This window comes from Carlito syrichta, unplaced genomic scaffold (genome assembly GCF_000164805.1).
Source record: "Carlito syrichta isolate Samal-C Ts95f unplaced genomic scaffold, Tarsius_syrichta-2.0.1 Scaffold308854, whole genome shotgun sequence".
Taxonomy (NCBI): domain Eukaryota; kingdom Metazoa; phylum Chordata; class Mammalia; order Primates; family Tarsiidae; genus Carlito; species Carlito syrichta.
The window spans coordinates 730,550-753,874 of NW_007252950.1; the positions used below are offsets into that span (position 1 = coordinate 730,550).

Genomic DNA, 23,325 nt, shown 5'->3' on the forward strand with positions numbered 1-23,325 from the left:
AGTAGCTGGAATTACAGGCATGTGCTACCACACCCGGCTGATTTTTTGATTTATTGTAGAGATGTGGTCTTGCTGCCCAGGCGGGTCTTGAACCCGCGGGCTCAGGCAATCCACTCACCTCAGCCTCCCAAAGGTGCAGGATTACAGGCTGAGTCACCGAACCTGGCTATATTTGTGGTTTTTAAAAATTATTTAGTAAGTCTTTGAGCAGAAAATTTGATAGGTAGTCTAAATATTTCAAAGATATATGATGTTCGTGGTAGCCATTCTTAGTGGTATATATAGTCTAAATATCACATTTTCAACAAAAATAGCTTTTTTTTTCTTTATTCAAATGTCTTTTCTCTAGCCTTCCAGCATTGGATCCATGGCTCTGACCGAAAGTGCACTGTCCCAGCATGGTTTGTCAAAAGTTGTGTACAGTGGACCTCATCCTCAAAGAGAGATGCTGACAGCACAGAATAGGTATACTGTGGAGACATAACTTATCTTACCACATTGATTAAAAAGGTTATTTCAACAGATTTTAAAATAATGTTGAATGAGTTAGGTGGGAGACAGAAATGTCCTCCTCAGTGTTGTCATCAAAGCACGACTTGCAGACTCAGAGATGGGGGAGTGAAGAAGCTCTTTTAATCCCCTTCTTGAAAGAATGGGTGCCTCTCAGGTGAGCAGGCACACCGAGGCAGTCGCAGCCGGCGTTTTTATGCCTCTAAAGCACAAGTCCCTCCCCAGGTTCCCCATTGGCTGAGTATTTCAGTGGTTATATCACTTTCCCGGATGTTGCCTAAGCAGTAATTTTGTACAAATAAGCAGTTTCTACACAAATAAGGGAAAATACATGTTTTTGAATTCTGGCTGGGTTTCAATTCCCACCAAAGGAAGCCTGCCAAAAGAGAAAGCCTGCTAAGAAAGGAGGAAGAACCAGGAAGTGAAGTAACAAATTGCCAGTTTGAAAATGAATCACCATTTTGAAAATGAATCACCATTTTGTTTCTTACAAGTTATATGTAAGAATTTATATGAATATTGAGTCATCTTATATAAGATAAAAACATCTAGATTTGTCACTGTATTTTGCTTCAGATATCAGTTGTAAGGTTGAATTTTTTTTTAATTAGTTGGGATCTCACTCTGTCACCCAGACTGGAGTTCAGACCACAGCCTCAACCTGCCGGGCTCAGGCAATCCTTCCACCACAGCCTTCCAAGTAGCTGGAACTACAGTCATGCACCACCACGCCTGGCTAATTTTTTGATTTATTATAAAGGACGAGGCCTTGTCTTGTTATGTTGCCCAGCCAGGTCTCAAACTCCTGGGTTCAGGCAAGTCTCGCCTTGGCCTTCCAAAGGGCTGGGATTATAGGTGTGAGCCACCAGACCCAGCCTGAGTTGAATTTTTAAGATAGGTTTCATATGACTGCTGCTTGAAAGTCTTTTCTTTTTTAAAAATTTTTATTTTAGTTTTTTCTTAATTGTGTGTCTACACTGTACAGATCTGTTCTGTAGCAGATTATCTTTCCCCTCTCATGCCCCATCTCCTATTACGGTTGACTTAGAATTTGAAAGATTTGTTAATATTCTTTTGGTTTGTCTTTAGGTTTGAAGTGTTGACATTCCTTTTGCTGTGTTACAATGCTGCCTTAACCTATATGCCCAGTGTTTCTCTTCAATCACTGTGTCAAATTTGTTCAAGGTAAATTAAACTTGAAACGTTTCTTTTTTTAAAATTTTTAACTTTAAAGATGGGAACAATTCAGAGTTAGGTATACAAATGTTCATTATGTAGGTACCCTTGTTGATTTGAAATGCTTCTAATAAAGTATAAGTCTAGGATTGCTAGTTTGTTACATACCTGTTATTTTTGTTTTGTATAATCATTTGTTTAAAACTTTAAATTAAGTTAATATACAACACATAGAAAGTTCCCTATAAATGATAATCACTAAAAAATTATAAAGACTGTAAAGCTGAATAACATTTCAATGGAATGTTTAACCAGAAAAGAATAGAACTGTTATGACCTTTCAGCTTTTGGCATGTGGTTGACTTCTTTTTGTTTGCTCTCATTTATTTATTTTTACTGGGCCCTAATTTGATACTAAGAAACAAGTAAGAAATACTGACTTTTAAATCTTTCTTGTTAAAAAAAAAAATTGAACCAAGAGGTTGGTTAAATATATCATTATATTCTTGAGCATACTATGTAAACATTAAAGAATCCTGATTTAAAAGAGTAGTTAATGGTATCATATATATGATATGATTTCCACATTGGTTGAATACAACCAGCATGTTAACAACGGCTGTCTCTGATGGAATTATGGTTTATTTTAATTTTCCTCCTTTTTGATTTTTTTGTGATTCTCTGTGATGTGCATACTACCTTTTTTAATAAAGCAAAAACAACACAAAAATGACCAAGATTATTACCTTTAATAATTCGAGTACATGAGGGAAATTGTAGAATTAAGTAACTTGTATAATAATTTGCATTTGGGGAACTTGTTTAGAAAATGCAACTTAGCCAGAAGGAGGAGCAATTGAGCAATAGTTAGAAGTCAAATCAATCAAAACAAACAAAAAAAAGCAAAGAGTGATACTGAATAGGACAGAAAGCAGTGCAGGACCAGCTGAAGGGCGTTAACAAGACAAGAGGCTTGTTAGAGAAGATGGAGAAGTGGTTTCTTTCAGATGATTCATGAATCAGAGCATAATTACATTTCCTAACCTCCAATGACGGTACCAGTATGCCATGTCTCCCACTTACTGAGTCTTTCGAATATGTTTCTTGCTTTAAATTGTTTAAATGCGGAAGTGACCGGTCTTTTAAATTTCATAGATCTGAAAGTTTTTTAAAAAGGTAGGTTATCTACATAGTGTTGCCATTTTTTTTTGCAGTCATTATATTATACATATCTACCATCAACATTATTTAACAAAAAGGAGAGTATAAAAAGTAAAGGAGGATGGAAGGGAAGGACAACAAATTATAAAGTAAAAATGGGAAGAGTTTAGCTTTTCTTGCTTTCATTTCGCTGTGGTCTAGTGAAAGCTTTGTTATAGACTAAAATGGATCTAAGGACCAACAGTTAAGAAATACTGGTTTAAGAAATAACTTGATGCAGCAGTTCTCACCTGTAGAAGTTAGAAGACACTACAAATTCCAAGCCCTACTCGGAAACAATGCCTTAAGTGATAGAACTCAGGATGTACATATATGTGTGTACATATGAATGTATGTATTTATTCTTTTATGTATTATATATAAATGTATTTTTGAAGCTCCATAGATGTTTATATTATATATAAATGTATTTTTGAAGCTCCATAGATGTTCTAATACAATGCCCTAATAGATGTTTTAGTATAGTACCCTAATAAGAACCACTGTTGATGTTTTCCCAAAACTACTGATGAAAAAGTTAGGAACAAACGTGGTTTTTGTCCTGTCTAACTCTAATGTACTGCATTCTAATATAATTACATTTACATTATGGCTATAATTGCTAATATACCATTTTATCTAACCAGGGAGCTAAGCAGTCTTTCAACAAAGAGTGCATGTAAAAGCTGGTTTTAAAAAGAAAGAGATAGATTATTTTAAAACTAGCTATAGGATTTTGACCAAGGAAGATTTTGGTAGAAATATATTAGATTAATCTATACCACAGGAGAAATTAATTTCATATAAATGTCCACCAGCTGTAAGAAAATGAGGAGGAGAGGCCTTAAGTAAGGCCTTACTCCTTAAGTAATTCAAAAGACTTAAGTTATTTAAGAAATGCTAACTCTTAAGCCACAAACATTGTTTAAGAAGAACTTCAACAAATTTGTCATTCCTGTTTTTTTTAGTTGTTAAGATTTTTTTTTTTTGAGTTGGAGTCTCACTCTGTCTCCCAGACTGGAGTACAGTGGCCACTTCCGGCCACCGCAGCCTCGACCTGCTGGGCTCCGGTGATCCTTCCGCTTCAGCCTTCCGAGTAGCCGGGATTACAGGTGCGCGCTACCACGCCTGGCTGATTTTTTGATTTATTGTAGCGATGAGGTCTCGCTGCCCAGGCGGGTCTCGAACCCCTGGACTCAGACAATCCACTCACCTCAGCCTCCCAAAGGCACGGGATTACAGGCTGTGTCACTGAGCCCGGCATGAGATTTTTATTTGAGATTCCCTGCTACCGTATTCTGAATGGTAAAATCCAGTTATTCTCTTAACTACTGACTTCCTTAATTGTTTATTAAATATCTAATTAGGAGGTTTTGTACATTTTAAAGATGAATAGACAGTCATTTGAAAACACTTCTGTCTAATCATGTTTAATCTAATTCATATCTATGGAAAGAAAATTGGTTAGAGAACTGTGGTGATAAGTAAGTTATAAGTAGTTATGATAATTAAGGTACAAGAGCCTCTTGATGGTCTTAGTACTAGTATAGGTTTTCCTGGAGATGAAAGCAATCACACTGTTCTATGGCTAATCCAGTCCTTTTGGCCATGTGACAGTTGTTTTAGATTACCACTCAGTTTGGTTGATGATTATGCCAAAACGATTGACTGCATCATGCAGGAGGAAGGATACATAAATACAAGCAGAAAAATTCATGGAGTATATGAGCTAGATTCTGTGATAAATGTGTCTGGTTCTTTTTTTAATCTTCTGATTGTAATGAGTGTGGAAATAATTAAAACAATCTCTTGAGCACCTCCCACCCTCTACCCATAAACATACAAATTCATTCTACTGAGCAAAAATCTGCTCAGTTACTATAAGCTTTGCTTTTCTGATTCAGACTTATGGCCAGATTGGTAGCCTCTGTTTTCTTCCTACATAGTGTACGTGGACTGCTTGAAGAAGAGATCTGACATAGACAAGAGCTAGACTGAATAAGTTATAGTCAACAAGTTTTGTTCTCTGCTACTACTAAACATCATATATGGCACAACTGAAAGAAATAGACTTACCAGTGCCCAAATAAGTTTTGCTACTATATACTACAGTCCTCTAAGTTCGAAGAAATTATTTCTTTCTCTTTTTACTGTTGAATATTTCTATTAATACAAGGCTGTTTAACAGATGGCTTATCTTGCCTTTTGATGTGGAATATAAGTATTAAAGATGAAACTGTACTGAGTTGTTAAGTTGAACTCTCTCCCATTGTCTTTGGGATGCCTCTAACTTTGTTCACCTGGTGAGTCATGTAGCTGACTGACTTGAATATGATAGCTATGAATTCTGATTAGTGTATTTGTTTCTGTGCACATATAATGAAACCCTACTCCCTGCTTACTTGTAGGTCAATTTTTCTGACCACCTGTTTTCTTTGTGCATGTAAGCTATTTTGTGCCGGAGACCAGCTCCAGCCGGGTTCAGGGTACCCCAAAGGTGGAGACAGCGTCAGCGATTGGGGGGGAAGACAAAAGAGAGAAAGAGAGAGAGAAAGAGAAAGAAAGAGACTGGACTCCAGTCTAGTGCAGAAGCTGTTTAATGGGAATTACAACTGGTCTTTTATACACAGTCGGGTGTGTGAGGGGCGTTCCCCACCCACCAGATGTTCTTTCAGGTATAATTCCATAACCTAATCGATGAAACCTTAATCCATTTATTCAACTTCAATAAATCCTAAGATCATGACCCAGAAGCCTGTGACCAATACTAAGGCTCTTAGATGTGACCCGAGTTTGAATTATAAGTTGTGTGAAAGCCAAAAGTGCAGTTTGTGGAAGAATGGGAGCAATGAACTTCTAAAGTTAGCTTGTGTTCGTCCCGGTCTCAGAGTTTTTATGTCTTGAGTTCACAGGAGCTTAATCTGGTTAGTGCTGAGTAGAAAGGGGGAGGAAATGGGGTCAATAGCTCCCGAACACATCCTAGTGGTCTCGGGGTCAACGGTCCTTCCTGATCCCTAACGCTCAGTGGGCCTCCGTGGCCAGCTCCCAACAATTTTGTGGATTGATTCTCCTGACTAGTATTTATATAAATATAAAGTACTTAATGCAGTGTCAGGCACTTTGTTGTCATCCAGTAAATGACAGCTCTTACTTCATTTTACATAATAATGAGTGTATATATTCAGTATGGATGTACAGCATTGCTTTCCTTTTTTTTCTCACCTGCTTGCTATCGCCATGCCAACAATTCTAGAACCTATCTGATATTAGGTTATTCCTTGCTGGAAGAACCTGTGGCTGATTTTTTTTCATTGCTTATTATTTTATTTGGAAACTTTTTTTTTTTTTAACCAATGTCTAAATCTTGTCCATTCTTTACAACCCAATTAAAAAATCTTTCCAGGCAACCCCTTGGGTCCCCCTCCCAGTGCAGGAGCTTTTCTGTCCTCAATAAATTCTGCTTTAAAAAAAAAAATCTTTTCTCCACACATCTGAGCATGATTTTTGTGCATGGTCTTCGTTTGAGGAAAGTGTCAGGAGATTTAGCCTTTATTAAGCTCTTAGTTTCAAAGAGCAGAATAACAGAAAAATGCTCATGATTGTTAAGGAAATTCTCCCATTTTCTTGTTTCTCCCTTCCTTTTTTTGTACTCCCCTGGACTTCTTCTTCCCACTCCTCTTCCCACTTTTTTAAAAAGCAGGGCAGAAAAGAGAGAAGTTTTGAAATTGGTTAGTTTCATTTAATATTCTGTGTCTTTTACCCAGATGGCTATGAAGTAGAACTGGACCAAATTTTAAATATTTCTCAAATGAAGAATTACAAAGACAGTTGTTTCCCTTTTTTAGGCAAGTTTCTACTCTGTGGTCTGATGATCTAATAATAATACTTAACCTTCTGTTCTACTTTAGGTTCTGATATATCATGTTTTAAAATTTTTTTTAAACTTTAAAAATTTTTAAATTATTTTTGAGTTGGAGTCTCACTCTGTTGCCCAGGCTGGAGTTCAGTGGCATGCTCATGGCCACCGCAGCCTCGACCTACAGTTCTTAGGCAATCCTTCTGCCTCAGTCGTCCAAGTAGCTGAAAGCACAGGCATGCACTACCATGCCCAGCTAATTTTTTGATTTATTGTAGAGACAAGGTCTTACTGTGTTGCCCAGGCTGGTCTCAAACCTGTGGGCTCAGGCAATCCTCTGGCTTCTGCCTCTCAAAGTGCCGGGATTATAGATGTGAGCTACCACGTCCTGCATACTTTGTGAAATATCTTGAATAAATAAACTCACTGGCATGGGCCTTCTAGTTTTTTTTATGGTTTATAACTCAGAATATATTAAAAACAATCTCAAAAGTTTACTTTCACTTTAAGAATGAGACAGATGTCTCTCAACAGAGAATGAGAATCACAATAAGAGTTTTTCACACTTATAGACTGGTGCTAAGAACTTCTCCCAGATGTGTATTGACAAAATATACCTTCCAAAAGGACTTTAGCTGGCTTAAGAATTTGGCAGATATGTGACCACACAGCAAATTTAATAGAGATTATGGCTTTCAGCTGCAGTTTTGCAAGGTCAGATCCTTATATTTTTTTAATTTGCAAAGGGAAATAAGAGAACTTCAGGGTGGATCCCTGATGACAGAGGAGTTAGATATGCATTCCTGTGGGGCATGCAGCTTTATTGCTCGTTTTTGTTTGATTTTTTGCATTTTATTTAAATTAAGTGAAGAATATATGAGAAAGCAATATCCTTGAATAGAGAGATCAGAAAACTGAAGAGTAAATCAGATAATTCTTAAGTACAAAAAGAAAGAAATGGGGAGAAGAGATACCATTATCGGTTAATGGTGCAGCCAGATAGGTCATTTGGTTCTCAACCTCCTTGGAGAGGTTTTCCATAGCCATCTTTTCTAAAGTAGTACCTTCCCACCCCAGTTGATTTCCTTACAGCACTTGTAACAATGGAATTACTTTATTGCTTCATTTGGTATAGTCTGTCAAGTGCCAGAGACTTCATGAGGTCAGGAACTTGGTTTTGTTCACTGCTGTATCCTGAGAGCTTAGAGAAGTGGCCTACATGCATAGAACCTTAATGACCATTTGTTGAATGAGTGGATGGTAGATGAGCTTTTCAACTTCAGATTTATTATTAGATAAGTAGAATTAGGATTAAAGGAAATAAATTTTTACTTTAAAAAATACATTGGTAAAGATGAAATAAGCCAATTTTAGTTTTATTAGTTATGAAAAATGAACTTTTTCATTTCTGAATAAACATTTACGGTCAGCCTCTAATAAAAGTCTGCTTATTTCCTTATGAGTAGACATCTTAGGTATCTCATGGACACCTTGAAAGAGTTAGGACTGTTTCTGTTGCAATGAATTGGTACCTACATCAAACTAGATTTTACAAAAAGGAAAAAGTAGGCATGGAACTGGCCTCAGGGTTGGCTGGATCCAGAGGCTCAGGTGTTTTCAGGACATGCTCTCCCTTGCCATTGTGCTTTCTTTTTGAAGATAGGCTTCTTCCATGTGGAAGGAACAGTGACCTTAGGCAGCTAAAAGTTTACATTGTCTACCTTTAGTGACTTGTTAGAAAAAACATCTTCTCCCCACCTTCACTATTGAAAGTAGTCATGCCAGTCTGAGGCTTCTACATACCTTGCTGGAAGGTATTACTGGAAGAATACTGTATCAGGTTAAATATTGATTTGGCTGTTTTAACAAAGATAAATAATGGTAACATAAATAAAGTAGACATTTATTTCTCTTTCACATAAAAGTCAAAGCTGGTAGGTGGTCTAGGGGTACCTTGGCTGTTTCTAAAGTGTCCAGGCACCGTCTGTCTTGGGATTTGGCCACTCACTAGGGTATTACCCTTTTGGTGTGATCTCAGGTCACTATTACATTTGCCGTCTTTCCTGAAAGCAGGGTGAAAGAGAGGGAGAAGCATGCAGCTGCTTTTTTAAGTGCACAATTTAGCAGTTTCACCACTTTGGTTAACATACCATTGCCCAGAACTTAGTCACTTCGTCACACTTAGATGCAAGGAAAGCTAGAAAATATAGTCTCTAGCAGGGTGGCTGTTGTTCCTAGTTAAAATTGATGGAGGGAAGGTAGAAAGTGTGCCTTATATGTATATGTATTATGTCTTCTTAAAAATAGATGGGTGATCTCTGTCACAGGTAGTTTTATTGGCAACCTCACCATAATCATGTGATAATTCTTGATTATATAAGGAAAGATGAGTTCCTAAAGGCAAAAGGGAGGGCAGTGCTTCAAATGGAAGGTGGGTTGGGCACAGCAGACAAAATCGATGTTGCATTGTTTACCTAAAAAAATCAGCATATCTGAAACCTAGCATCTTCTAAAATAGTATGTCCTATTTGTCCTAGTTAATGAAGCTACCAGTCAGCCAGCTACACAAACTAAATGAAGGAATGATTGTCTACTCCTCTTATTTCTTCAGTCTCACTCCCTTTATAGTTCCTAGATTGGTTTCTTTTTTCTGTTTTGTTTTTTGAGTTGGAATCTCACTCTGTCACCCAGGCTGGAGTGCAGTGGCATGCCCATGGCCACCGTAGCCTTGACCTGCTGAGCACAGGCTATCCTTCTGCTTCAGCCTTCCAAGTAGCTGGAACCACAGGCATGTACTACCACACCCAGCTAATTTTTTGATCTGTTGTAGAGACAAGGTCTTGACAAGTTGTCCAGACTGGTCTCGAACCCACCTGGGCTCAGCCTCAGACTCAGTCTCTTGCCTCTGCCTCCCAATGTGCTGGGAGCTACCACACCCAGCCTAGATTGAATCCTTTTTTTTTTTTTTTGAGTTGGACTCTCACTTTGTTACCCAGGCTGGAGTTCAGAGGCATGCTGACAGCCACTGCTATCTTGACCTGCTGGGTTCAGGTGATTCTTCTGTCTCAGCCTTCCAAGTAGCTGGAACTACAGCCCTGCACCACCATGTCCAGCTAATTTTTTTTATTTACTGTAGAGATGAAGTCTCACCAATATCAGATCAATATAATCTTGTTACTCCCTTGTTCAAAACAAAACAAAGCAAAACAAAACCTTTGGTTGCTTCCTACTGTCCACATGACAAAACCTAGCTGGTTTTATTATCTGATGAGCTTCTCTGTTATTTCCTAGCATTCTACCCTACTAAAATTTCCCGTTTCCTCAATGCCATGCTGCTTCATCCCTTCTCTGCCTTTTTCCTTTTGAATATTTCCATTTGGAAAAATACCACTTTTTCTTCAAGACTCATTTCAAAGGAATATATTTCTGAGATGTCTTCCCCAACCTCCCACTTTTACCTGAGTTTACCACTTTCTTTCTTTCTTTTCTTTTTTTGCCATCTCTGAAGTTTGTTCCTTGCAGATAATTGCTTACTACACACTCTCCATAATTGGAGTGTGGATTCCTGTGAGAACTACATCTTTTGTCTGTATCCCTAGTGTCAGATGCAATATCAGTCTTTAATAAGCACTAACTGACTGAATAAATGAATTTATTGAAAAATCCTTCTTTCACACATTTGTTCTCTATTATTTACTACCATCCTTATCATGAAAGTGTAAAGTGTAAGAAAGTAAAGTTAATACAGATTAAGTTTGCTTCTTTAGATAATAAGAGTAAGAGGAGTTTTCTAGTTTGGGTATAAATGTTTGTAATTTCACACAAAATTTGAGTTGGTTGTTTTTCTTTTCTTTTTTTTTTTGAATTGGAGTCTCACTCCATCACCCAGGCTAGAGTGCAGTGGCATGCTCAAGGCCACCCCAGTGTTGACCTGCTGGGCTCAGGTGATCCTTCTGCCCCAGCCTTCCAAGTAGCTGGACTCACAGGCGTGCGCCACCATGCCCGGCTAATTTTTTAATTTATTGTAGACATGAGGTCCCTCCAAGTTGTCCGGGCTAGTCTTGAACCCATGGGCTCAGGCAATCCTCTTACCTCAGCCTCCCAAGGTGCTGGGATTTTAGGCGTGAGCCACTGCCCCCAGCCAGAATTGGTTGTATTTCACAGGCAGCTAATTTTTCTCAGTTTCTCTGCTTACTTTTTACTCTTGGTTCTAAAGATTCTGAGATTCTCAAAATTAAATGAGTTTAGTTATTCTTTAAGGTTACTTTGAATTAATGATATTCTAAGGGAGATATTTTTGAAATGATCTGCAGCACACTTGAGCATTTTTAAGTGAAGGCTTAGATTCATTGAGTAGAGGAAATACTAAGTTCCAGGAAGTAAGTGCAGGGGAAGAATGGGTAAATAGTTATAATCTATTGGCTACTACTATGTTAAGTGAAGGTTTTATTATATCATCCACAACATATTGTGAGAAAGCAAGTAATTTTTAGTATATTTATTTTTAGAAATAGAAACTTATTTTTGTTTTAAAAATAGTACATGATTATAAAAAATTTAGAAAATACACATACATATAAAGAAGAAAATAGATCTATAATCCCACAGATCAGAGATAACTATGACTTTGTATATGTTTCTTTTTACCATATGCCTATTTGCTTATTGCAAAATGCGATTATGCTACATGTGTTGTTTTGTACAGCTTTTTTTCTTGTCATTTAAATAGACTTTTAAAATGTCATGTTTAATTTCTTTGTCTCTGAATGATAGTTGGTCTCCTGTGTTAGACTTTTCTGTGGCTTCCTTTTCACCATAATAAATACTAAATTTTAATGCTCCTTAAATATTCCTCAGTATAATAAATATTTCTTGACATTTTAATTTTGTTCATGGTAGTTTCTTTCAAAAAATTCAGTAAAACCAGTTGATTTTTCTTTAGGGTTCCACTTTTGGTGTAATGTTTAGGCAGCATGCAAAGAATATGTGCCTATTTGCTTGTGTTTTATTTATTTGTGGTTTTTAAACATTGAAAATTTTACTTTGTCTGAATTTTATTATAGGATACTGTATGAGGTTGAGTCTGATTTATAGCATTTTTTTTATCCTGTGGTTTGTGTCAAGAACTGTCAGGAACTGAGACATACCACAGATCTGTTTATGACAAATAATGCCAAGTTCCATATAACAGGTTTTTCACTAGCCAAAAATTATTAGTAATTTAACTAACCAAAATTAGTGAACCAACCAGTAAGTGAATCTCGTTCACTTACTACATGTCAACATATCTCTAGCTTTATACATTTTTTTCCCAGTATAATTTGCTCAAGAAAATGTTACAGACAAATGTTCTGTTTGGAAAGATTCTTTGTTTTAGATATTAAGTTTGTTATGAAAGTATACCTAGTACATTGTTAGCTTAGAAGTGTTAAAAAATAAATTACTCAAATTTTTACCAATTATACAAGTATATTTATTTTGATCTTTCTAGAATTTGTGTTTGTGGATATCCTCGACAACATGTAAGAAAATACAAAGGTGTGAATAACAGGATACCAGTTTCTTCAGGATTCATGGTACAGATGTTAACAGGGATTTATTTTGCCTTGTAAGTTTTTCTCATATATAAAGTAAACCTCTGACCTTTTTGGAAAATTATGATCTCTATTGTCAGTATGTTATAATCTCAGTAATTAAACAATCAGTATATTTTTTGTGAAATAATATGAATCAAGAACGTGATAATAGTTTTATGAGTTAAAACATATCTTTGACAGTTCTGAAGAGTTTGTAACCAACTAAAATACTTTGTCATCTTTGTTTAATTCAAGAAAATTAGTAATACTTAAATATACTCATAGTCCCTTTTTTGTTACTTTTTTTTGCTGTAATTTCCAAATAACGTTTTCCCCCAGTGAATAACTTTTTCTATTTCCAGAAACTTTAGCTCTTAAAAACCATTTAGGCCAGGCTCAGTGGCTCATGCCTGTAATCCCAGCAGTTTGGGAAACTGAGGTGGGAGGATTGCTTGTGCCCAGGAGTTCAAGACCTGGGCAATATAGCAGGACCCTGCCTCTACAAAAAATAAGAAAAATCACCTGGGCATGGTAGCATGTAATCCTAGCTACCTGGGAGACTGTGAGGTGGGAGGATTGCTTGAGCCCAAGAGTTCAAGGCTGCAATGAACCATGATCATCTGGATGACAGAGTGCAAACCTCTCAAAACAAGCAAACAAGCAAACAAACAAAAACACCATTTTAGAGCCTCTTTGATCAGCAGTAGTTTATTATTATTATTATTATTATTATTAGAGTCGGGGTCTTACTTTGTTGCCTAGGCTGGAGTGCAGTGGCATGATCATGGCTTACCATAGCCATGACCTCCTGGGCTCAGGCAATCCCTTTGCATCCTCTGGAGTAGCTGGGACTATAGGTGTGTACCACCATGTCCATCTAATTAAAAAAAAAAATTTTTTTTTAGAGACAAGGACTAGCTATGTTGCCCAGGCTAGTCTCGAACTCCTGGGCTCCAGCAATCCTCCTGTCTCAGTCTTCCAAAGTGCTGCAATTACAGAAATAGTTTATTACTAGCTATTAGCTTCTAATATTAGTGTTCATTGTTACCTAATGTCTTAGGTATCAGTATTTTTCTTTTACTTTGTTATTCTCTTATTACACACACATATATATCCTATACTTTGCATTAATTTTACTTGATTCATTCATTTTTCCTGGTAGATAAGCTTTTTAACTTTAGGCAGAATTTATAGTCTGTGGGCCACATCTGGCCTGCTGCCTGTTTTTGTAAAGTTTTATTGAAATACAAATCATTCCCACTTGCCTGTGTATTGTCTATGGGTACTTTTGTGCTGCAATGGCAGAATTGAATAGTTGTGATAGAGACTGTCTGGCCCATAATCCTGTCTGTCCATCTAAGGAAAAATTTTCTGACCCTTGTGTTACGCCATTAATAGTGTCCCACAGTTTTTAGATATTCTGATCTGTCTTATTTTATCTTTTTTCTATGTGTTTCAGTTTGAATGATTTCTGTTGATCTAGCTTTATGTTTATTGATTTTTTTTCACCTTGTCTTGAGTCTACCAGTGAAGGTACTGAAGGCATTCTTCATCTGTTTCTGTGTTTTATTTCTACCCTTTTCATTTGACTCTTTCCTAGAGTTCCCACCTCTGCTGAAATCTCTATCTGTTCATACATGTTGTCCATCTTTTCCACTGGAGCCTTTAGTATATGAATCATCGTTATTTTAATTTCCCTGATAACTTAAACACCTGGTTCATCTTTGAATTCAGTTCTATTAATTGCTTTGTCTTTTAACAGGTTTTTTTCCTTGCTTTTTGTGTGCCTTGTAATTTTTGATTGTTCATGGTTTTGTTCAAGTGTAGGACAGTAGAAACTGAGGTAAATAAGATTTATGACAGGAGATCGGGCAGGCCTCTTTTTTTCTAGGCTGCTAGTGGAGTTATTACCAGCAGGAGTGAGCTGGTATTGGGTTTTGTTGCTGTGGATACCTTCAGGGCACCATCTACTTCAGAGGCCTCTAGTGTTACCTGGTGCTTAGTGAGGGTGCTTGATTGCAAGGAGGATTTTCTTCATCTTCTTGCTTCATCCCCAGCTTTTAGCCTTGCCTGTATGCAGTTAGAGTTTCTCTGATATTCCTGCTCCTCTTCCAGTGGTAGAGTGCTGCTACTTATCTCTAGGTGTGTACTAGCCTAGGTGGTGAAGGAGAGGAATGGGATTTCTCTGCTGTTCTGGTGTAGATTCAGTTCTAGGCAGACCCTACGTCCCTGCGTCTCAGGAATGGAATTTTCTTGGTGGTCCTGCCCCTTTTCCCATGATAAGAGACCTCTAGTGATTTCAGCATAGAATGGATGGTTTTTCTTTTCTTTTTCTTGCCCTCAGATTCAAACTGGTCTTCATCTGTGCCCTGGGAGTGAGAGGGCTTGCCACTCTTTCCTCAAAAGCTTTAAAACTTCTGTTCCATGTTAGAAAAGGGTCTGAGCCGGGCTCGGTGGCTCAGCCTGTAATCCCGCGCCTTTGGGAGGCTGAGGTGAGTGAATTGCCTGAGCCCGCGGGTTCGAGACCCTCCTGGGCAGCAAGACCTCATCTCTACAATAAATCAAAAATCAGCCGGGCATGGTAGTGCATGCCTGTAATTCTGGCTACTCGGAAGGCTGAGGTGGAAGGATCGCCGGAGCCCAGCAGGTCGAGGCTGCGGTGGCCAGGAGCGGCCACTGTACTCCAGTCTGGGCAACAAAGTGAGACTCCAACTCAAAAAAAAAAAAAAGAAAAAGAAAAGGGTCTGGCTGGATCATAGTGCTTTTCCAACGTGCACAAGTGACTGCTCTTCTTCAGGCCTATACCAGCAAGGGCAGCCCTCTCTGTCCTCTGCCTTGTTTCCAGTCTTTCTTGTGTGTGTGTGAAGGTGGTGTGTGGAGAAAAGCCTGTGAGTGGGTACAAGCTCTCTGTATATGTGCTTCCAGAGCTTCTGTACTCTCATGCTATTCTATAAGCTTAATTTAGCAATTTGGTGATTAGAAAATTTAGCTGAGTTCTCCTATCCACTCGTATTGTGCTCCATCTCTCCTTGGGATTCAGCTTCCTGTCTACCCTTAGGATTCAGGCTATTTGGATGTCCTTGTGACTTTACCTCTTTGATGGACTCATGAGAAATTAGGATTTTGACAATTACCTTGCTTTCTCTTGTTTTTAGGGTGGGACGATGCTCTTTTCTTTTTTCTTTTTTTTTTGAATCAGAGTCTCACTCTGCTGCCCAGGTTAGAATGCAGTGGCACGCTCGTGGCTACTGCAGCCTGAACCTGCTGGGCTCAGGTGATCCTTCCGCCTCAGCCTTCCAAGTAGCTGAAACTACAGGTGCGTGCTACCAAACCTGACTTATTTTTTGTTTTGTTGTAGAGACAGGTCTCACCAAGTTGCCTAGGCTGGTCTTGAACCCCTGAGCTCAGGCAATCCTTTCATCTTGGTCTCTCAAAGTGCTGGGATTACAGGCTTGGAACCACCGCACCTGGCCTCTTTTCAGTTTTTCAAGCTTCATTTGCACTCACACCTCTTTATTTTGTTGGAGGATAACCAAAGTCATTATATCTCCATTCATTTTTGTCATTTAGCTGATTTTTAGAAAGGATTTGGCATATCTTTGAAAATTATACACAGATGACACACTTATTTTTTTTCCTCCTGTCTCTCCTCTATTTGCAACATACATCATATACACTTCTAAATGACTGTCAAAATGCAAAGAAATAACTACTCATGATACTGCAAGCCACAGTAGTTGTAGATTCTCATTAAAAACTGTGGGAGTTACAGAATAATTTGACCATAATGTGTTCTGAACATTATTCTAAGGTATATAATTTAACTTGCTTTGAAAGTATAAAATGCTTTGAAATTGTCTTAGCTTTTTAAAAAAATTTTGTTCTATAAATAGTCATGTTCTTTAGAGAAGAAATATACATCTATAAAATTTTCTTTGCTATTAATAGGCTTTTGGATGCAATTGAAAGGAATTCAAAAATTTTAAAATGCATTTTTAAGTGGAATGTTAAGCAATGTACTGATAAGATTTGTTATTTTTCTTAGTAAGGATAGTGTCTCATTATACTTTGTTCAATTTTAAGTAATTATACTTTCTTCATTTAATTCATCTCATTTTATAGTTATAATGGAGAATGGGATCTTGCTCAAAAAGCACTGGATGATATTATTTACAGAGCCCAGCTAGAATTATATCCAGAGCCATTGCTGGTAGGTGTCTCACTTATTTATGTAAATTTAACTGTTCTCAATTTAAAACTACGAATTGAGAAGTAGCCATTTATAGTTCGTTAATATGATCTTAATACTCAGTGAGTCATGCTTTTGTTATACTTGGAAAATTTTACAATTTAAGAAAGTATATATAAAAACTTGAAAATTTTATTAGACTAATTTCCTAGTGACCTGGTAGTCTTTTTAACTTATGAGAATGATCTTCTTAACATAGTTTAGCTGCATTTGTTAGTTAACATTAGGCATTTGGAAATCTAATTTAATATTTTGAAATTTTTAACTTCATTGCGTACATATTTTTTAACCATGACTTTCCTTCTGAGCTCTTACTTATTAGTCTAGAATATTTGTGTATCATCTTATGAGATACCTTGGGGAGAGTGTTCTTTATATAAACTTGTTAACATTAGGATCATGTTTTATCTAAGAGTAAAATAACACATCTGTTAACATCAATCTTAAACTATATTTTACCTTCTTAGGTTGCTAATGCAATAAAGGCTTCATTGCCTCATGGTGCCATGAAATCTAACAAGGAAGGTACAAGGTGTATTCAAGTTGAAATCACACCAACTTCCTCTAGAATATCAAGAAATGCAGTAACCAGCATGTCAATAAGAGGTCATAGGTGGAAAAGACACGGTAAGAAATATATAACTCTTCCAGTTACAGTATTATTGATTCTTTCACATTTTTCTCCATACATATGGTATGACAGCTTCCAACTTTAGTAAATAGTACCACTGTGGTCTGAAGAAAGAGCTGTGGAGACACCCTTAACTCTTGATTTATTATCCAGGGGCAATAGGCAGTAAGAGAAATAGAATCCCTTATATTGTACCTATGAATGAAAATTTATCTAAAACTTATATTGGCTTTTAAATTTTATTTCAATAGAGTAGGAGAGTAAGGAAAATGCACTTTAAAATTATTTGTACATTTTGGGTTTCTATTCATAAGTATTTGCAAATATTCCTCAATTAATGCTTCTGATTTCTCAATTAATTCTTTAGGAGGTAAATTTGCATAGTGAAGTAGAAGTAATAGAGACTTTAAACATTTTGACTGGACTTCCTGGTAAGGAATTCCATGGTATTGATGCAACATTAGGCATTTCTATTTTCTTAAGGCAGTTTTCTTTCACAATTTCTTTTGATATGTTATTTTTTTTTCTGCCTTATTTTATTATTTTAAAATTTTACTGGAAGTTAATTTCACTTACCATGGCTTTGTCAGTGCTCTCTCATTTTCCTCTTCTTTTAATTTATTATACTTTATTCAATTTCTTATTCTTTTTATAACTTCCTTTCTGTCTAGAAGTTATTCCAATGGCAGGAATCAGTATAAAAGGGGGTTTACTATCACCTTCCTCAGAAGGCAACCATTGGATGGAAAGCAAAAGCTACTTCTTTACCCCAAACAAACGTACACGTTAGGGGAAAACAAAATCCATTCTTTGTTTTCTTCTTCCTATAAACTGAGGTGAAAATAGGAGTTTCTTTTAGTATATTTTGTTCCCAGTTCTCTCACTGTCTCTACAGAGAAAATGAGAAAGGGGAAGAATTAGGTCATTTATGGTGAAATAGAAAGACGATCAGAACAGTTGCCATTGTTTTCACACAGGGAATCTGGGAGGTTGGATGTCAAAAAAGAATGATGATAAAATTACCCAGTTCACCCAGTGATCATTTTTTATCTTTTTCTTTGTTAAAGTTAGTGTGACAACTCTTGAAAGTCCCATAGGAAGGCATAAAAGAAGGGGTGATGTTTGCCAAAAGCAAGGCAAATTATGCTACTATTTAAAACATACAGAGTCTAAACATCAGTTTCTTCAAAGAAAATTATGCTGTTGAATTGGGCATGGAGCAGAGGCAGAATACAGCTTAGCCTTGTGTGTCACTCTTCTGTACTGTTAATTCTCTTTATCCAGGACTCCAAAATATTCCTAGTCTCAGGTCCTTCTTATTTACCTTTACAGATAGGTTGTATTCTCCCCTTTTAGGGTTGTCTTAGCCTTTTGAGAACAGTATTTTCTACTGTTGCCATGTTCTGCTGAATTAAAACATTGCTATTTTCCATCCTCATGGTCCTGCTTCCTATGTGAACATATTTTTGTTCTAGGCTCTGTAGCATGGCACTAGCTTCTTGTGGGGAAGATATGTATCTTTGCTGTAGTTCTTAAGTATATAGACAGTTCTCAAATTAGAAACAGATTTTTAAATAATTTAGATAAATACAATTACAAATTATATTTATTACACTTATATGTAAATTATTTAAAATTGTAATTTATTTAAACATTTATTTAGAAACAGTGTTAAAAGGCTTGTAGATTCCAGGGTGACCCACATAGCCTTTTTATCGTATAATGTTTTGAAATATAATTCTATAGAATGTAAGTTCAGTTTATGGCTGTGTAAAAATACATTTAGAGTTTCTGTATTTGATGGGACTCTGAATGTGTTTCTCATTCCACCCAGATCCCTCCACTTCCCTTACCACACCAAGCCTCATAGGAGGAGGTAATATAATAGCTCCTAACCAGTATGTCTACATACATTGTTCTGTTCCATATTGTTTTTCTGTGTCTCCCAGGCTGCTCTTTTCTTACCTGGAATGTCTTAGTCTTAGTCTTTGTTTTTGTTCTTGCTCAAAGTGCAGCCCTTTAACTGCCTGGTCTTTATCCTGTGTCTCTCTATGGAAGCTTCGCTTTCCTCTACTCTGCTGCACAGGCTAAGTATTGCTGCAGTGCTGTTTGTGCTAACTCAGGACACGTTTTATGCTCAATATTTCGTGTTACACAAATGTGACTTCTGTTGATTAAAAGTGCTAATAAAATATGCAAATAGTATATCTGTATACTTGTCAATGGCTACCCACTGCAATCTGTACTATGGCATGTGTGACTGGTGATACGACCTCTTGCCTATTGCTCTGACCTCACTTGGAGACCACTCTCACTCTCGTTTACTAGACTCCTCCCTTCCAATTCTTCAGTATACTAAGCCATTTTTGAAATTTGAATGATGAAAAGGTGCCTTAAACTCTCTTATTCCAGTTTATTGTGTAGCCAACAGTTTTTCATCATTCAAATCTTAGCTCAACTATCCCTTCCTCAGAGAGGTTTTCCTAGACCATGCATCTAAAGTATCTTTACCCCCACCACCCTGTTTACTGTCTTTCATTGCATTTTCTGCTATTTTAATTCTGTCGTGTATTCTTATATTACAGTGTGAGCTCTGTTCCCACATTACAGTGAGGGCAGAGTCTATCGTGTTGGCTGCTGTATCCCCAGCACCTAAAACAATGTCAGACATATTACAGGTGCTCAATAAATTGTAGTTGAATGCATGAATGAGTGATAAATAAATTTATAACATAGGGCGAGCAATTTGTTCCTTCTTGTTTTTGAAAAACAGTCTAACAACATTATAATAAACTAGATAAGAGGGTATTCACTTACAATTCCAGTACTTAAAGAGTTGTCATTTTAGTTTTTCCATGTATATGTATGTTTCATGGTTGTACCTGATTTAAAATTGTTTTTTGTTTTTTTTTGTATTTTTCCTTTGTTATGCTGTGAAACATTTTCCTGAGTTCTTCTAGTAGATCTAGTTCTTTTAATGGCTACATAATATCACATTGAGTTGATATTCTAGGATTTACTTAACCATTTCTCTAATATGTTAAATAATTTGTTTCTAACTTTTCGCTATTATAAATAACACTGTAAGGACTAGATTAATGAATATACATAACATTTTTCTTCTATTGAGCAGAATAAATTAAACATAAAATGATTGGCTGAAAGGGTATGCATTTTTTCAGGTATTTTATGGCATTTAAAAAATATATATCTTATAAATCATAAAGGAATTTGTATGACTTTCTTTTGGGATTTACTCAAATATTTTTCATAATTAGTGTCAAAAATTGTATGATGCAGACATTTAAAGTCTAATTTTTTTTAAAGCCTAAGCTTGTTTTGTTATTTTGCATATAAGTTTGTAGTGCCCTGGGTCATAGCCAGATTCCTTTAGACTCATAAATAATCTGATTACAAAAATGTATAAAGCCTATGAATAAATAATTGTTCCTTTATTAAAATTATCACCTTTAGTAAATAGAGCAGTCATAAAACAAATAAAAGCAAAAACTAGGATAGTTTTATGAGGGACATAATGGAATAGATATTTGGAATTATAAAATTACATTTGGGAGAAATCACAACTTTTCATGATCTGTTTTAATGATATTTGTAATTTACTTCACTGTTTTTCTTAAAGCTGGAGGAAATTTTTTAGGGAGAAATTGAGTGCCTTTGAGAACTAATTTGGAAATATCTATTAAAAGTATTCTTTAGCTCTCCTCATTTCTGCATATGGAGAGACGTTTACCTATTTACACATACAGAGATTTTATAAAGAATATATTCACTGAGATGTTCCTCTTTGGATCTTTTTCAAACTTTTCAAATTATTTGAAGTCAAATGTAAGTAATTGTCTTTGATAGGTATGGATTAATGACTCCACTTGCATAGATTATTAAATTTTGGGGGAAACATAATCTATTTTCTTATACACTTATTTTCCCTTAACACATCTTCTATATAATTTTCTTAAAGAAAAGATCAAGTCCCACTCTTTAGCTACATATGTTATCCTCTGGATAACATAATATAAAGAACTATAGTTTTTTTGGTTTTGTTTTGTTTTGAATTGGAGTCTCACTCTGTCACCCAGGTTGGAGTGTAGTGGCATGCTCATGGCCACCGCAGCGACGAGGTCTCACCAAGTTGCCCAGGCTGGTCTTGAACCTCTGGGCTCAGGCAGTCCTCTCACCTTGGCCTTCCAAAGTGCTGGGATTACAGACTTGAGCCACCGCACCTGGCCTAACTATAGTTTTTAAAAGATATCTTTTTGACATTACCGAGTATTTTGCTAAACCTGCATTTAGAGATAGCTAGTTCACTTTTCCAAAACAAAGAACCTTTGCTTTTCTTTGCCATCTAAAAATGTATATTAACATAAGCTGCATATATATTTTTTCTTTTATTCAGTTAAGTAACACATTTCTAGCTTACCGTTCTTCTGTCTTCTGCATGTTTTTTTACCTTCATTTCTTCTAATAATCTCATATCAGAAGATTCATTCAATTCATCAAAGATTTATTGAGCACCTGCTATATACAGGCTACTTTTTCAGGTGCTAGGTATATAGCAGTTACAAGACAAAAATAAAAATCTGTGCCCTCATGGAACTTCCATCTAGTAAACAGGTAAATAGGTAATTATATGTTAGAAAGCAAGTGGTAAGGAAAAGAGGAAAAGAAACAAAATAGGAAAGAGGATGTGTGAAACAGGGGTGATATTGAAACTGAATGGGTTGACCAGAGAAGTCTTCACTATAAAGGAAATTTTTGAGAAAAGCCCTGAAGTAAGGAAATGAGCCATTCAGCTTCTGGAGAAAAGCATCCCAGGCCTAGAGAATAGCCCAGAGACCCAGTAAGCGAGAGTGAATGGGGAGATTGGGTCACAGAGTTACATGGGGGAAGAAGTCAGAGAGTTAACAGGGAGGAAGATCCTGTAACAAATGTTTGTTTGGAGTACATACTTATCTTTCTTTATTCTGTAACTTTCCTGAGAATTATGTTTCTGGTCTTTGTAGCTGTGTACAGCATTACATTCATTTCTTTTTCATGCATTTAATAAGCAGTTTTTAAAAATCTGCCATTGCTACCATTTTTGAGCGGTAACAAGCATTAATTAATTAAAGATTTTTGCTTGTGAGAAAACATATCTCATTTTCCTACTTGCCATTTAATTCCATGATTTAAAAAAATAATAATATTGTTCTCAGGCTATAGGTCTTTATCACTATTCCACCAAATGTGATTAGCAATTTAATTCCCCAGTACTGCTTTATATATTCTTTCTGTCAGTTTTCTATTTTAAGTTAATAGCTTTCATTGGCATTTAAAAAATAATAAACCCATTTTTTCTTTTAAAAATAAGAGCAACCTCACTTGAGGGTTACGGCCTTCCTGGGTTTTCTTCCAGACCTTTATTTATTCTGGCTCAGTGTTCAGCCAGTGAATTATTTGCTTTTTATGAAATATCCAAGAATCTAAGCAAATAAACCTAATTGTGAAATCTCAGAGGATATTTAATTCAAATGGACTCTAATGAATTGAAGAGTTAAATTTGTATGTGTGTGTGCTTTTTAAAATTATTTATTATAGAGATGTGAAAGAGTTAAATTAATAGTATGTTAGAAAGGACATTTGAAGTCAAGAGAGTCTGTTGCTTAGCTTCCCCACAGAATAGTTGTATAGCAATTTCTGAACTTCAGTTTCCTTGTCTGTAAGTAGGAATCAAACTGCCTGTTTCAGAGGCTTATAACATAATTGTTTTGAGAAGGTAATTGAATAATATATAGTGCTTTCAAAAAACTGTTTAGTGCCATTCATTGTAAGCAATATTATCTCTTCTGTTAGACCACACCTATTCTGTTAAGTTTTAATATTTATTGACTTTTTAATATATGAATAATTTTCAAAGTTTATGTTTTTGTTTTTTTTCCGGATTGGTGGTCCCGTTGATAGATCTTTTGTGAAGCAGCCTCTAGAATGTAAATGGACAAGTCTTGGCTATCACTGCACAGTGCCATGGTGATTTTATCTTAGTTGCAGTGGCCTCTGGCATGTACCTCAGTAAGACTTGATTTGCAGCTGGGTTCGGTGGCTCAGCCTATAATCCCAGCACTTTGGAAGG

The 23,325-nt window shown here is 36.2% G+C and overlaps 1 protein-coding gene across 2 annotated transcripts in view; it reads left to right on the top strand.

Moving 5' to 3' along the window:
* FAM126A (family with sequence similarity 126 member A) overlaps nucleotides 1–23,325 on the top strand; it is a 72,541-nt gene that overhangs the window by 44,847 nt on the left and 4,369 nt on the right. For both annotated transcript variants that reach the window (XM_008066196.2, XM_021716646.1), the window contains exons 6-10: nucleotides 350–465; nucleotides 1,600–1,695; nucleotides 12,234–12,350; nucleotides 16,441–16,528; nucleotides 17,035–17,194. In XM_008066196.2, coding sequence (XP_008064387.1) covers nucleotides 350–465; nucleotides 1,600–1,695; nucleotides 12,234–12,350; nucleotides 16,441–16,528; nucleotides 17,035–17,194 — 577 coding nt within the window. The remainder of the gene's footprint in view (nucleotides 1–349; nucleotides 466–1,599; nucleotides 1,696–12,233; nucleotides 12,351–16,440; nucleotides 16,529–17,034; nucleotides 17,195–23,325) is intronic.